The sequence below is a fragment of the Nerophis ophidion genome, linkage group LG08, assembly GCF_033978795.1.
Source record: "Nerophis ophidion isolate RoL-2023_Sa linkage group LG08, RoL_Noph_v1.0, whole genome shotgun sequence".
Taxonomy (NCBI): domain Eukaryota; kingdom Metazoa; phylum Chordata; class Actinopteri; order Syngnathiformes; family Syngnathidae; genus Nerophis; species Nerophis ophidion.
Genome location: NC_084618.1, coordinates 15,215,829 through 15,231,306, shown reverse-complemented (window position 1 = coordinate 15,231,306; position 15,478 = coordinate 15,215,829). Strand labels below are relative to the sequence as shown.

At 39.1% G+C, this 15,478-nt stretch overlaps 1 protein-coding gene across 3 annotated transcripts in view; it reads left to right on the top strand.

Moving 5' to 3' along the window:
* The first annotated feature begins 2,585 nt into the window (after window positions 1-2,585).
* Window positions 2,586-15,478, top strand: part of sec31a (SEC31 homolog A, COPII coat complex component) — a 62,533-nt gene continuing 49,640 nt past the window's right edge. For all 3 annotated transcript variants that reach the window (XM_061907811.1, XM_061907812.1, XM_061907810.1), the window contains exons 1-6: window positions 2,586-2,798; window positions 8,592-8,671; window positions 8,737-8,860; window positions 10,962-11,160; window positions 11,232-11,327; window positions 12,823-12,963. In XM_061907811.1, coding sequence (XP_061763795.1) covers window positions 8,593-8,671; window positions 8,737-8,860; window positions 10,962-11,160; window positions 11,232-11,327; window positions 12,823-12,963 — 639 coding nt within the window. In that variant the 5' untranslated portion in view covers window positions 2,586-2,798; window position 8,592. The remainder of the gene's footprint in view (window positions 2,799-8,591; window positions 8,672-8,736; window positions 8,861-10,961; window positions 11,161-11,231; window positions 11,328-12,822; window positions 12,964-15,478) is intronic.

The following is a 15,478-nucleotide window of genomic DNA, read 5'->3' as shown; positions in this document are numbered from 1 at the left end:
TGTCTCAAAGGACTGCACAAATCATTACGATTACAACATCCTCGGAAGAACCCACAAAAGGGCAAGGAAAACTCACACCCAGTGGGCAGGGAGAATTCACATCCAGTGGGACGCCAGTGACAATGCTGACTATGAGAAACCTTGGAGAGGACCTCAGATGTGGGCAACCCCCCCTCTCTAGGGGACCGAAAGCAATGGATGTCGAGCGGGTCTAACATGATACTGCGAAAGTTCAATCCATAGTGGCTCCAACACAGCCGCGAGAGTTCAGTCCAAAGCGGATCCAAGACAGCAGCGAGAGTCCCGTCCACAGGAGACCATCTCAAGCGGAGGCGGATTAGCAGCGTAGAGATGTCCCCAATCGATACAGGCGAGCGGTCCATCCTGGGTCCCGACGAGCGGTCCATCCTGGGTCTCGAATCTGGACAGCCAGTACTTCATCCATGGACATCGGACCGGACCCCCTCCACAAGGGAGGGGGGGACATAGGAGAATGAAAAGAAGCGGCAGATCAACTGGTCTAAAAAGGAGGTCTATTTAAAGGCTAGAGTATACAGATGAGTTTTAAGGTGAGACTTAAATGCTTCTACTGAGGTAGCATCTGGAACGGGAGGGCATTCCAGAGTACTGGAGCCCGAACGGATAACGCTCTATAGCCCGCAGACTTTTTTGGGGCTTTAAGAATCACTAATAAGCCGGAGTCTTTTGAACGCAGATTTCTTGCCGGGACATATGGTACAATACAATCGGCAAGATAGGATGGAGCTAGACCGTGTAGTATTTTATACGTAAGTAGTAAAACCTTAAAGTCACATCTTAAGTGCACAGGAAGCCAGTGCAGGTGAGCCAGTACAGGCGTAATGTGATCAAACTTTCTTGTTCTTGTCAAAAGTCTAGCAGCCGCATTTTGTACCAACTGTAATCTTTTAATGCTAGACATGGGGAGACCCGAAAATAATACGTTACAGTAATCGAGACCAGACGTAACAAACGCATGGATAATGATCTCTGCGTCTTTAGTGGACAAAATGGAGCGAATTTTAGCGATATTACGGAGATGAAAGAAGGCCGTTTTAGTAATCAATCAATCAATCAAAACTGTGATTACCAGCTGAATTATTCATTTCTTCTCGTGTTAAGCAATCTCAGCTAAGATTTATCTGAGAGCCAGAAGCAGTCATCAAAAGAGCCACATCTGGCTCGAGAGCCATAGGTTCCCTACCCCTGTGCTACAACAAAACAGGAAAGGTCGCCCAAATAACATCGCAAGACAGGAACTGTCTTATTGTGGCGGTCCGCTCCCTGTATGATCAGTGCCAGAACTTGGTCCGCATTGCTGGCAGTAAGTCGAACACATTTCCAGTGAGGGTTGGACTCCGCCAAGGCTGTCCTTTGTCACCGATTCTGTTCATAACTTTTATGGACAGAATTTCTAGGCGCAGTCAAGGCGTTGAGGGGATCCGGTTTGGTGACCGCGGGATTAGGTCTCTGCTTTTTGCAGATGATGTGGACCTGATGGCTTCATCTGACCGGGATCTTCAGCTCTCACTGGATCGGTTCGCAGCCGAGTGTGAAGCGACCGGAATGAGAATCAGCACCTCCAAGTCCGAGTCTATGGTTCTCGCCCGGAAAAGGGTGGAATGCCATCTCCGGGTTGGGGAGGAGACCCTGCCCCAAGTGGAGGAGTTCAAGTACCTAGGAGTCTTGTTCACGAGTGGGGGAAGAGTGGATCGTGAGATCGACAGGCGGATCGGTGTGGCGTCTTCAGTAATGCGGACGTTGTACCGATCCGTTTTGGTGAAGAAGGAGCTGAGCCGGAAGGCAAAGCTCTCAATTTACCGGTCGATCTACGTTCCCATCCTCACCTATGGTCATGAGCTTTGGGTCATGACCGAAAGGATAAGATCACGGGTACAAGCGGCTGAAATGAGTTTCCTCCGCCGTGTGGCGGGGCTCTCCCTTAGAGATAGGATGAGAAGCTCTGCCATCCGGGAGGAACTCAAAGTAAAGCCGCTGCTCCTTCACATCGAGAGGAGCCAGATGAGGTGGTTCGGGCATCTGGTCAGGATGCCACCCGAACGCCTCCCTAGGGAGGTGTTTAGGGCACGTCCAACCGGTAGGAGGCCACAGGGAAGACCCAGGGCACGTTGGGAAGACTTTGTCTCCCGGCTGGCCTGGGAACACCTCGGGATCCCCCGGGAAGAGCTAGACGAAGTGGCTGGGGAGAGGGAAGTCTGGGTTTCCCTGCTTAGGCTGTTGCCCCCGCGACCCGACCTCGGATAAGCGGAAGATGATGGATGGATGGATGGACAGGAACTAAAGGCTTAAATTTTTTAACCTTTTATACTAGTGGTGTGCCTCCGTATTTTTTTTTTTCATGAAAAAAATGTGCTTGGGCTCGAAAAAGGTTGAAAAACACTGGTTTAGGCTCCTCATCACCACTTCAAGATGGCGGCCCGATTTCTCGCGTCACAGCAGCCAATGCTGCGTCTGCCTATAATGTGTCTATGGCCGCAGCCACGTATAGCATGTTATGCTAGCGAGAAGGACTTTGTACCGGAAGTGGTTCTTCTTCGTGGGTGGAGGCCTGCGCCGCCGCCGAGTGCCACGTTGCTGGAGCCCAGTGGGGACGTGGAAAGTGTCAGTCAGTGCCGGGTGGGCCGGTGGTGTTACTTCCATCCTTATTTGCCCGCTTTTTTACCCCCTTACTCGTCGAAAAGAAGGATTTCTGCTTTTTTTATTTTTTAAATATATTGTTTTGTATCCAGTGTGTGCGTGTATGTGTCAGGACGAGCAAGGTAGGCATCAATAAGCTAAGCTACATAGGATGTATTAATACTGTCTTTGACGAACTGTCAATCAATAATTAACACGTCATTATTGTCGCCCCCAGTAATTAAGTGTGATTTTTATTTATGACGTCACTTGGCACCGCTGTGCACTTTGATGTACATGATCAGCTGTTAGCTGGATGCTACGTGCTATCCTGCTGCATGCTAGCTTTTATTTTTTATTAAACTTTCCTTTTATTGCCCTGACATATTTTCATTTTCTCATAACATGTCTGAAAAGGAGTAGGAAGAAATAAAAGCTCGATTTTTTTCCCCCTACTCCTTTTCAGACTGGTAATAACTGACCTAACAATTTATTAATGAAATCTCTTGTATTTATCATTTGTTGATTTAAAGGGTTCCAGGTTCGATCCCCGCTTCTTCAATCCTAGTCACTGCCGTTGTGTCCTTGAGCAAGAATCTTAGCCCGGTGCCACCCACACTGCTTTAAATGTAACTTAAATATTGGGTTTCACTATGTAAAGCACTTTGAGGCACTAGAGAAAAGCGCTATATAAATATAATTCACTTCCCTAAATGGTGTTACAAATTAAGAACAGGAAGTAAACAAATGTGTTCAATTGTTATGAAGTGGAAAAGGAGTAGCAAGAAATCGCGCTTATTTATTCCTACACCTTAGACATTGGGTTTCACTATGTAAAGCGGTTTAAGTCACTAGAGAAAAGCGCTATATAAATATAATTCACTTCCCTAAATGGTGTTACAAATTAAGAACAGGAAGTAAACAAATGTGCTCAATTGTTATGAAGTGGAAAAGGGGAAGGGTTAAATAATCTCGATTTCTTCCTACTCCTTTTCCACTTCATAACAATTGCACACATTTGTTGACTTCCTGTTCTTAATTTGTAACACCACTTAGTAAAGTGAATCATATTTGTATAGCGCTTTTCTCTAGTGACTCAAAGCGCTTCACATAGTGAAACCCGAAATCTAAGTTACATTTAAAGCAGTGGAAAACGAGTATCAAGAAATCGAGCTTATTTATTCCTACTCCTTTTCCACTTCATAACAATTGAACACATTTGGTGACTTCCTGTTCTTAATTTGTAGCACCATTTAGTGAAGTGAATTATATTTATATAGCGCTTTTCTCTAGTGACTCAAAGCGCTTTACATAGTGAAACCCTATACCTAAGGTGTAGGAATGAATACGCTCGATTTCTCCCTACTCCTTTTCCACTGCTTTAAAGGTAACTTAGATATCGGGTTTCACTATGTAAAGCGCTTTGAGTCACTAGAGAAAAGCGCTATATAAATATAATTCACTTCCCTAAATGGTGTTACAAATTAAGAACAGGAAGTAAACAAATGTGTTCAATTGTTATGAAGTGGAAAAGGAGTAGCAAGAAATCGCGCTTATTTATTCCTACACCTTAGACATTGGGTTTCACTATGTAAAGCGGTTTAAGTCACTAGAGAAAAGCGCTATATAAATATAATTCACTTCCCTAAATGGTGTTACAAATTAAGAACAGGACGTAAACAAATGTGCTCAATTGTTATGAAGTGGAAAAGGGGAAGGGTTAAATAATCTCGATTTCTTCCTACTCCTTTTCCACTTCATAACAATTGCACACATTTGTTGACTTCCTCTTCTTAATTTGTAACACCACTTAGTAAAGTGAATTATATTTGTATAGCGCTTTTCTCTAGTGACTCAAAGCGCTTCACATAGTGAAACCCGAAATCTAAGTTACATTTAAAGCAGTGGAAAAGGAGTATCAGGAAATCGAGCTTATTTATTCCTACTCCTTTTCCACTTCATAACCATTGAACACATTTGGTGACTTCCTGTTCTTAATTTGTAGCACCATTTAGTGAAGGAAATTATATTTATATAGCGCTTTTCTCTAGTGACTCAAAGCGCTTTACATAGTGAAACCCTATACCTAAGGGGTAGGAATGAATACGCTCGATTTCTCCCTACTCCTTTTCCACTGCTTTAAAGGTAACTTAGATATCGGGTTTCACTGTGTAAAGCACTTTGAGGCACTAGAGAAAAGCGCTATATAAATATAATTCACTTCCCTAAATTGTGTTACAAATTAAGAACAGGAATTAAACAAATGTGTTCAATTGTTATTAAGTGGAAAAGGAGTAGCAAGAAATCGCGCTTATTTATTCCTACACCTTAGACATTGGGTTTCACTATGTAAAGCGGTTTAAGTCACTAGAGAAAAGCGCTATATAAATACAATTCACTTCCCTAAATGGTGTTACAAATTAAGAACAGGAAGTAAACAAATGTGCTCAATTGTTATTAAGTGGAAAAGGAGTAGGAAGAAATCGAGCTTATTTATTCCTACCCCTTAGACATTGGGTTTCACTATGTAAAGCGCTATGAGTCACTAGAGAAAAGCGCTATATAAATATAATTCACTTCACTAAATGGTGTTACAAATTGAGAACAGGAAGTAAACAAAAGTGCTCAATTGTTATGAAGTGGCAAAGGGGGAGGGTTAAATAATCTCGATTTCTTCCTACTCCTTTTCCACTTCATAACAATTGCACACATTTGTTGACTTCCTGTTCTTAATTTGTAACACCACTTAGTAAAGTGAATTATATTTGTATAGCGCTTTTCTCTAGTGACTCAAAGCGCTTTACATAGTAAAACCCGAAATCTAAGTTACATTTAAAGCAGTGGAAAAGGAGTATCAAGAAATCGAGCTTATTTATTCCTACTCGTTTTTCACTTCATAACAATTGAACACATTTGGTGACTTCCTGTTCTTAATTCGTAGCACCATTTAGTGAAGTGAATTATATTTATATAGCGCTTTTCTCTAGTGACTCAAAGCGCTTTACATAGTGAAACCCTATACCTAAGGGGTAGGAATGAATACGCTCGATTTCTCCCTACTCCTTTTCCACTGCTTTAAAGGTAACTTAGATATCGGGTTTCACTATGTAAAGCGCTTTGAGGCACTAGAGAAAAGCGCTATATAAATATAATTCACTTCCCTAGATGGTGTTACAAATTAAGAACAGGAAGTAAACAAATGTGTTCAATTGTTATGAAGTGGAAAAGGGGAAGAGTTAAATAGTCTCGATTTCTTCCTACTCCTTTTCTACTTCATAACAATTGCACACATTTGTTGACTTCCTGTTCTTAATTTGTAACACCACTTAGTAAAGTGAATTATATTTGTATAGCGCTTTTCTCTAGTGACTCAAAGCGCTTTACATAGTAAAACCCAAAATCTAAGTTACATTTAAAGCAGTGGAAAAGGAGTATCAAGAAATCGAGCTTATTTATTCCTACTCCTTTTCCACTTCATAACAATTGAACACATTTGTTGACTTCCTGTTCTTAATTTGTAGCACCATTTAGTGAAGGAAATTATATTTATATAGCGCTTTTCTCTAGTGACTCAAAGCGCTTTACATAGTGAAACCCTATACCTAAGGTTAAGGAATGAACACGCTCGATTTCTCCCTACTCCTTTTCCACTGCTTTAAAGGTAACTTAGATATCGGGTTTCACTATGTAAAGCGCTTTGAGGCACTAGAGAAAAGCGCTATATAAATATAATTCCCTTCCCTAAATGGTGTTACAAATTAAGAACAGGAAGTAAACAAACGTGTTCAATTGTTATGAAGTGGAAAAGGAGTAGCAAGAAATCGCGCTTATTTATTCCTACACCTTGGACATTGGGTTTCACTATGTAAAGTGGTTTAAGTCACTAGAGAAAAGCGCTATATAAATATAATTCACTTCCCTAAATGGTGTTACAAATTAAGAACAGGAAGTAAACAAATGTGCTCAATTGTTATGAAGTGGAAAAGGAGTAGGAAGAAATCGGGCTTATTTATTCCTACCCCTTAGACATTGGGTTTAACTATGTAAAGCGCTATGAGTCACTAGAGAAAAGCGCTATATAAATATAATTCACTTCACTAAATGGTGTTACAAATTAAGAACAGGAAGTAAACAAAAGTGTTCAATTGTTTTGAAGTGGAAAAGGGGAAGGAATGAATAAGCTCGATTTCTTTTTACTCCTTTTCCACTTTATTACAATTGAACACATTTGTTTACTTCCTGTTCTTAATTTGTAACACTATTTAGTGAAGTGAATTATATTTTAATATCGCTTTTCTCTATTGACTCAAATCGCTTTACATAGGGAAAAGCTCTGTATAAATATAGTTTTATATATAATAATAATTATACTATATTTATCCCAGAATGTTAATCTAATTAAAGAAAAAAGAGCAAACCAAACTCCAAGCCTTAAAATACTGCGGGTAGAAATGTACAAAATTATTGAGAAAACATAAAAATATCATACTAAAAAAGGAACAACTAAACTTTGCATAACAACAGTGTCAATAACAATGTGAGCAACAATATTTAATGTTTTAATCCAAAAAAAGATGCTTTGAAAAAAGAATAATTGGTCAAAAAATAAATAGAAAATTAATTGATTCTTAAAAAAATTGGAATTGATTTAGAAGCAGAATAAATGAAAATTGCGATTTAAATGTGAGTCAATTTATTTGGAGCACCTTGTATCTCGTAAACTTTATTATCATCTATCATGCAATAAAATACTCCTAGCATTTTTTTTTATATAATCTGCTTGTCACCTTGACTTACACTTTTAAAGCAAGTTATCCATCAAATTGTTGTTAAATGATGATAAACCTATGCAAACGAGGCCATTATACATTTATATTTATGAATATTTACCGTTGCAAGTGGCCCTCCTGAGGGCAGCTACAACTACAATGGGACCCCCACTAAAAACGACTTTGACACCCCTGTTTTACTCTGTCATTACTGCCACAAGTGTTGGAAAAGTGCATTGCAACTGAGTACCGCTACGGACCACGGATGAGAAACAGACACTTTTGACGGCCCTATGGTTAAGAAACACTGCTTCGGAATACATTTTCTGATTAGTGTCGTCAAATAGCCCCCCCTCCCCCACCAAATTTCCCAAAACTTAATGTAAAACAGGAAAAGTATTTCCGAAGAATTGTAATGGCACAAAAGAATAGCAGTGTGCAATATTTTTCGGACTATAAGGTGCACTTGAAATCCTTTCATTTTCTTAAAAAATTAAAAGTGCGCCTCATAACCTGGTGCGTCTACTGTACTTAATAATTCTGGTGGTGCTTACCGACCTCTAAGCTATTTTATTTGGTACATGGTGTCATGATGATAGTGAACAGTAGATGGCAGTCACACATAAGAGATACGTGTAGACTGCAAGATGACGCCAGTAAACAACACCAACATGTTATATGTTCCATTGATGATATAGAACATTACACACGGCACTTAAAAGTCTTTAAAAATGTTTTAGTCGGACTTTGGTAAGCTATGAAGCCTCACCGCTTGATGGATTGTGGAAGCATTACAGCTACCATAGTCAGACGTACTGTGCTTCTGCATAGGAGTATTATTATTGTGTGTATAAGGACTGCAAAACGGCACTCATTAGCAGAAATATTATGCAAAAGCAACTTTTCTTACCTTCTGGTATCTGCTGATGCGTATTTGTGATCCTTATAAATTTGCGCGTATCCGCCGTTGTAGTCCGCGTCGACACCGTAGTCGATAAGCTTCTTCTTTTTCGCTATCTTCTTTTTGTGTGACATTCATCCTCCGCTATTGCCATTTCTAATATAAAATAGTGTGAAGTTCTTACTCATATCTGTCAGTAGATTTGTTATGGAAGCGCTAAAAACTGCGTGAAAATGAAGTGAGTGAAAAGCAGTTGTCTCTCGCAGGATGAAACTGAAGGAGATCAATCGCACGGCCATCCAAAGCTGGAGCCCGGCGCAGCACCACCCCATCTACCTGGCAACAGGTATGAGCGCGGCACGCCCACGGCCGTCCTGCGGCACACAAATAACGTGACGCGTTGAACCTCAGGTACGTCCGCCCAGCAGCTGGACGCCTCTTTCAGCACCAGCGCCTCCTTGGAGATCTTCGAGTTGGACCTGTCCGACCCGTCGCTGGATATGAAGTCATGTGGCAGCTTTTCTTCCTCTCACAGGTACGGAAATTATTATTATTTTTTTTTAATCAAAACGATGATTTTCCAAAATATTGGACAACACCATTGGTACCTGTGACAGACTCGTGCAAGTTCCATGAACCACCAAGCACAGACATTTCCTCGCAGGTGTAGAATTCTTTATTTATCCAAATGAGACAAGTCTTTTGCGGGTTGCTTTTCAGCCGTCTGCGCTCTCACTGCTCGCTCCTCCGTGTAGATTTTCAGCCGTCCACGTCGGTTCTGTCCGTCTCTTGCTCTCGCTCTCTTCCTCGTTGCATGCGCTGTTGTTTGTTCTCTCGCCGCTCGCTCGCCATCCCCGCCTCCTCGCCGCCATCTGTTGGACCGTCTGCTCGCCTCCCCACAGTACCCTTCCCACCGGTCTCACTCACGGTTGCCTTTGTTTCGCCCAGAAAATAACCTTAAAAAGCTCATATATGTTTGTTGGAGGAAACAACACATTTAATTAGTGTAAAATAAACGACACTTTCACAGAAAGGCATCCTGGGTAATGATGTCATTTTGACCTATTGCATTAAAGGCCTACTGAAATGAGATGTTCTTATTTAAACGGGGATAGCAGGTCCATTCTATGTATCATACTTGATATTTTTGTGATATTACCATATATTTGCTGAAAGGATTTAGTAGAGAACATCGACGATAAAGTTCGCAACTTTTGGTCACTAATAAAAAAGCCTTGCCTGTACCGGAAGTAGCAGACGATGTGCGCGTGACGTCACGGGTTGTGGAGCTCCTCACATCTGAACGTTGTTTACAATCATGGCCACCAGCAGCGAGAGCGATTCGGACCGAGAAAGCAACAATTTCCTCATTAATTTGAGCAAGGATGAAAGATTTCTGGATAAGGAAATTTAGAGTGAAGGACTAGAAAAAAAAAAAAGGCGAGGGCAGTGAGAGCAATTCAGATGTTTCTAGACACATTTACTAGGGTAATTCTGGAAAATCCCTTATCTGCTATTGTGTTGCTAGTGTTTTAGAGGGATTAAATAGTACCTGAAGTCGGAGGGGTGTGGCCACGGGTGTGTTGACGCCAGAGTCTCTGAGGGACGTCACGGCAGCTGCAGGAGGACGCAGGTTCCGCTGATGTTCCGATAAGAGGCGACTTATTACCACAATTTTCTCACCGAAAACTGCAGGTTGACATGTAGTCGGGATCCATGTTCACTTGACCGCTCTCATCCATAGTAAAGCTTCATCTTCGGGAATTTTAAACACGGAAACACCGGCTGTGTTTTTGTGGCTAAAGGCTTAAAGCTTCCCACCTCCATCTTTCTACTTTGACTTCTCCGTTATTAATTGAACAAATTGCAAAAGATTGAGCAACACAGATGTCCAAAATACTGTGTGATTATGCGATTAAAGCAGATTACTTATAGCTTGGATCGGGCTGGAAAATAATGTCCGCTACAACCGGTGACGTCAAACGCATGCGTCATCATACCGCGACGTTTTCAACACGGCACTTCTCGGGAAATTTAAAATTGCTATTTACTAAACTAAAAAGGCCGTATTGGCATGTGTTGCAATGTTAATATTTCATCATTGATATATAAACTATCAGACTGCATCGTCGGTAATAAGTGGGTTTCAGTAGGCCTCTAACTTGCACTTTCAGATATAGCGACCAACTGTAGTCACTGACAGTGGTTTTCTGCAGTGTTCCTGAGCCCATGTGGTGATATCCTATACACGCTGATGTTGCTTTTTGATGCAGTACTGCCTGATGGATCAAAGATCCCAGGCATTCAATATTAGTTTTCAGCCTTGCCGCATACATGCAGGGATTTCTGCAGATTCTCTGAACCTTTTGATGATATTACGGAGCGGAGATGGTGAAATCCCTAAATTCCTTGCAATAGCTGCTTGCGAAATGTTATTCTTAAACAATTTGCTCGGGCATTTGTTGACGAAGTGGTGACCCCTCGCCCCGTCCTTGTTTGTGAATGAGTGAGCATTTCATGGAAGCTGCTTTTATAGCCAATGATGGCACCCACCTGTTCCCAATTAGCCCGTTGACCTGTGGGATGTTCCAAATAAGTCGTTGAGGAATGCTCATCAAAGACCTCTGTCTCTGAAGGTACCACAAGCTGGTGTGGGCTTCCTTCGGAACAGACTCCCAAGGGCACCCGGCGGGCGTGGTCATCGCCGGGGGGGAGAACGGCAACGTGATCCTCTACGACGCCGCCAAGGTGGTGGCCGGGGAGAGCGAGGTGGTGGTGGCCGAGAGCGACAGGCACACGGGCCCGGTCAGGGCTCTGGACGTCAACCCATTCCAGGTCAGGTGGGCATCTTGTGTTGGCGACCTTTTCCCCACCTCTCACGCTCTTCTTCTTCCTCTGTGGTGCAGGCCAACCTCTTTGCCTCCGCTGGGAACGAGTCTGAGATCTACATCTGGGATATCAACAACTTCACCTCCCCCATGACACCTGGGCCCAAAACTCAGGTGCATGTTTTTACCTCGTTTTTTCACATAGCAGTCGTCGTGTCTCCAGTCATCGCTGGTTTTTACTGATATACTCTTTTTTTATTATATACATGTGTATATATATACACACACACACGTATGGGTATATAAATAATTATGTACATACAGTATATATACACACACATTTATGTATGTATATTTATATATGTATGTATATATATATATATATATATATATATATATATATGTTTTTATATGTATATGTGTATATATATATATGTATAGGTATTTGTGTGTGTATATATACACACACACACACGTATATGTATATAATATATATGTATATATATATATGTATGTTTTTTATATGTATATTTGTATGTATATGTATATATATATATATGTATGTCTGTATATATGTATGTATATGTATGTGTGTGTATATGTATGTATACACAAACACACGTATATGTATACAAATATATATGTATATATATATATATGTATATATATATATATATACACACACACACACAGTAGTGTGTAGTTTATATATGTATGTTTATATATGTATATATATGTATGTCTGTATATATGTATATAAATATATATATATAGTGTGTGTATATACACACACACGTATATGTATACAAATACTACAAATACATATGTGTATATTTATGTATATTTATGTATATATATATATATATATATATATATATATACACACACACACACACACACATATATGTATATTTATATGCATGTATATCTATATATGTGTGTGTATATGTATGTATACACAAACTCACGTATATGTATACGAATATATATGTATATATATGTATATATATATATATATATATATATATATATATATATATATATATATATATATATATATATATATATATATATATATATACACACACACACACAGTAGTGTGTAGTTTATATATGTATGTTTATATATATGTATGTCTGTATATATATATATATATATAGTGTATATATACACACACACGTATATGTATACAAATACATATGTGTATATGTATGTATATATATATATATATATATACACACACGTATATTTATATGCATGTATATCTATATATTATGTGTATATGTATGTGCGTGTCTATATATGTATAGATGTGTGTGTGTGTGTGTGTGTACAGTATATATATATATTTATATATGTATAAATATCACACACAGGATTTTATTTATGAAATACATTCAAAATGGTTACAAATAAGATTTGCGATTGTTGTTGTTTTTGTCACCCCTATTACTTACATTTTATAATAAAAGGGAATAAGGAAATTATCTAAATTTTAAATTATATTATTTTATTGCCATTTTTTTGTATTTGTCTAATTGTATATATATATATTTTTTTAACATTTGTTTATTTAATTTTTCGACATACGTTATTGCCCATGGTACAATTAAATCAATGTCAGTTTTTGTTCTAAAATGTGTTATTATTTTTTCAAATGTGTGGCAGCCCGTGGAGGACATCAGCTGCGTGGCGTGGAACAAGCAGGTGCAGCACATCCTGGCCTCCGCAAGTCCCAGCGGCCGCGCGGCCGTGTGGGACCTGCGCAAGAACGACCTCATCATCAAAGTCAGCGACCACAGCAACCGAGTGCGTGGAGTCCACAGTCCACATTCCACAGTCCACAGTCTGGTCCTTAATGTGTGAATGTTCCAAAGCTAAATACATTCATATATTTATTCTTCTTCTACACATTTTGACACACTCTCCCTCTCACATTTTTTACCCCATTCAAAGCGTTACAACTTCAAACTGTTCAGCCTATTCGGGAATCACTGCCTTTGTCTCGACAAATTCTAAAAATTCCCAGATTTCCCAGAATTCCAGGTTTTCCCACACGTTTTTTCCCATTCAACATGAATTGGCCTTTTTTCAAATGTCCACATTTTCAACCTATTCAAACCATTCCACCTTCAACACATTCCACCATCCTGGACATTCAAACTATCATTTTTAGAAGTTGTAAAAATTTCCAGGAATTCACTTTTTTTAAAATCCTTTTATACCCTTTTTTCTGTCGACTGCTCCTTCCACATTTTTCAACCCACCTCAACTGTTCCACTTTTTAATCATTCCTCTTAATCAGGACAAAAAACAGTTGTTTTTCGAAGTGGAAAAATTCCGGGTTATCCCGAAATTCCTGGAATTCCTTAATAATTATATTTTTAATTTCTCAAATTTGTTACTACTTCATAATTTCTTGACCGATTTGAAAAATTCCAACAGCAACTCATTCAGAACATTCAAGTCTTTTAACATTTTCCGAAAAATTACAGCTTTTCCGGATATTCCCATTGAAATGATCGTGACATTTTTCAAAGTTTCACAACTCCCACATTTTTTTATGCGATTCAAAGCGTTCCCACTTCAAACTTTTTGGCGTATTCGGGAATTTCAGGGTTTCCCTTGACAAATTCCAAAAATTCCCAGATTTCCCAGAATTCCAGGTTTTCCCACACATTTTTTCCCATTCAACATGAATTGGCCTTTTTTCAAATGTCCACATTTTCAACCTATTCAAACCATTCCACCATCCTGGACATTCAAACTATAATTTCTACAAGTTGTAAAAATTTCCAGGAATTCACTTTTTTTAAAACCCTTTTTTGACCCTTTTTTCTGTCGACTGCTCCTTCCACATTTTTCAACCCACCTCAACTGTTCCACTTTTTAATCATTCCTGTTAATCAGGACAAAAAACAGTTGTTTTTTGAAGTGGAAAAATTCCCGGTTTTCCCGAAATTCCTGGAATTCCTTAATTATATTTCTAATTTCTCAATTAAATTTGTTACTACTTCATAATTTCTTGAGTTTCACAACTCCCACATTTTTTTATGCGATTCAAAGCGTTCCCACTTCAAACTTTTCGGCCTATTTCAGGGTTTCCCTTGACAAATTCCAAAAATTCCCAGATTTTCCGGAATTCCAGGTTTTCCCACACTTTTTTTCCCATTCAACATGAATTGGCCATTTTTCAAACTTCCACCATTTCCACATGTTTCAACCTATTCAAACCATTCCACCTTCACCACATTCCACCATCCTGGAAATTCAAGCTATTATTTTTCCCAAGTTCAAAACATTTCCAGGAATTCACTTTTTTTCAAACCCTTTTTTGACCCTTTTTTCTGTCAACTACTCCTTCCACATTTTTCAACCCACCTCAACCGTTCCACTTTTAAATCATTCCTCTTAATCAGGACAAAAATTAAAGTTGTTTTTTGAACTGGAAACATTCACGTTTTCCCAGAAATTCCTGGAATTCCTTAGTAATTATATTTTTAATTTCTCAAATATATTATTACTTGAACATTTCTCGACCGATTACAAAAATTCCAACACCAACCATTGTCAGAACATTCAAGTCTTTTAAAATTTTCCGAAAAATACATGCTTTTCCGAAAATTCCCAAATTTCCATATAATTCCTATTGAAATGAATGTGCCATTTTCCAAAGTTCCACAACAGCCCACATTTTTATCCTGTTCAAACCATTCCAACTTCAAAATATTCAGCCTGTTCAGGACTTGTGTGCTCTCCTTCAATAATGATCAAAAAAAGAATTCCAGGATTTCCTAGAATTCCCAGTCTTTAGTGACATTTTTCCCATTCAAAATTAATTGTCCATTTTTTAAACTTCCACAAATCGCACACCGATTCAAACCATCCCACCTTCAACACATTCAACTCATCCTGGAAATTCAAACAACCACTTTTCCACGTTCAACAAATTTCCAGGAATTCCTGTTTTTTTCTAACCTTATTTCCAACCTTTTTAGAGCGATGACTCCTTTCACATTTTTCAACCCATTTCAACCGTTCCATCGTCAAAACATCCCTCTAAGTAAGAACAAAAAAAAAAAAAAAAAAGTTGGCTTAAGAACTTGGAAATTTCCCGTTTTTTAGGAAATTCCATTTTACCATTTTTCTTTTAAAAACCTTTACTACTTTAACATTACTTAAGCCAGGGGTGCCCATTACGCCGATCGCGAGCTACCAGTCGACCGCGGGGGGGGTGTCAGTCGATCTCCAGCCAGGCTTTAAAAAAAAATAGACCTAAAAATTAGTGATCATCAATCTTCACCAAGACGTCACTTAAATGACA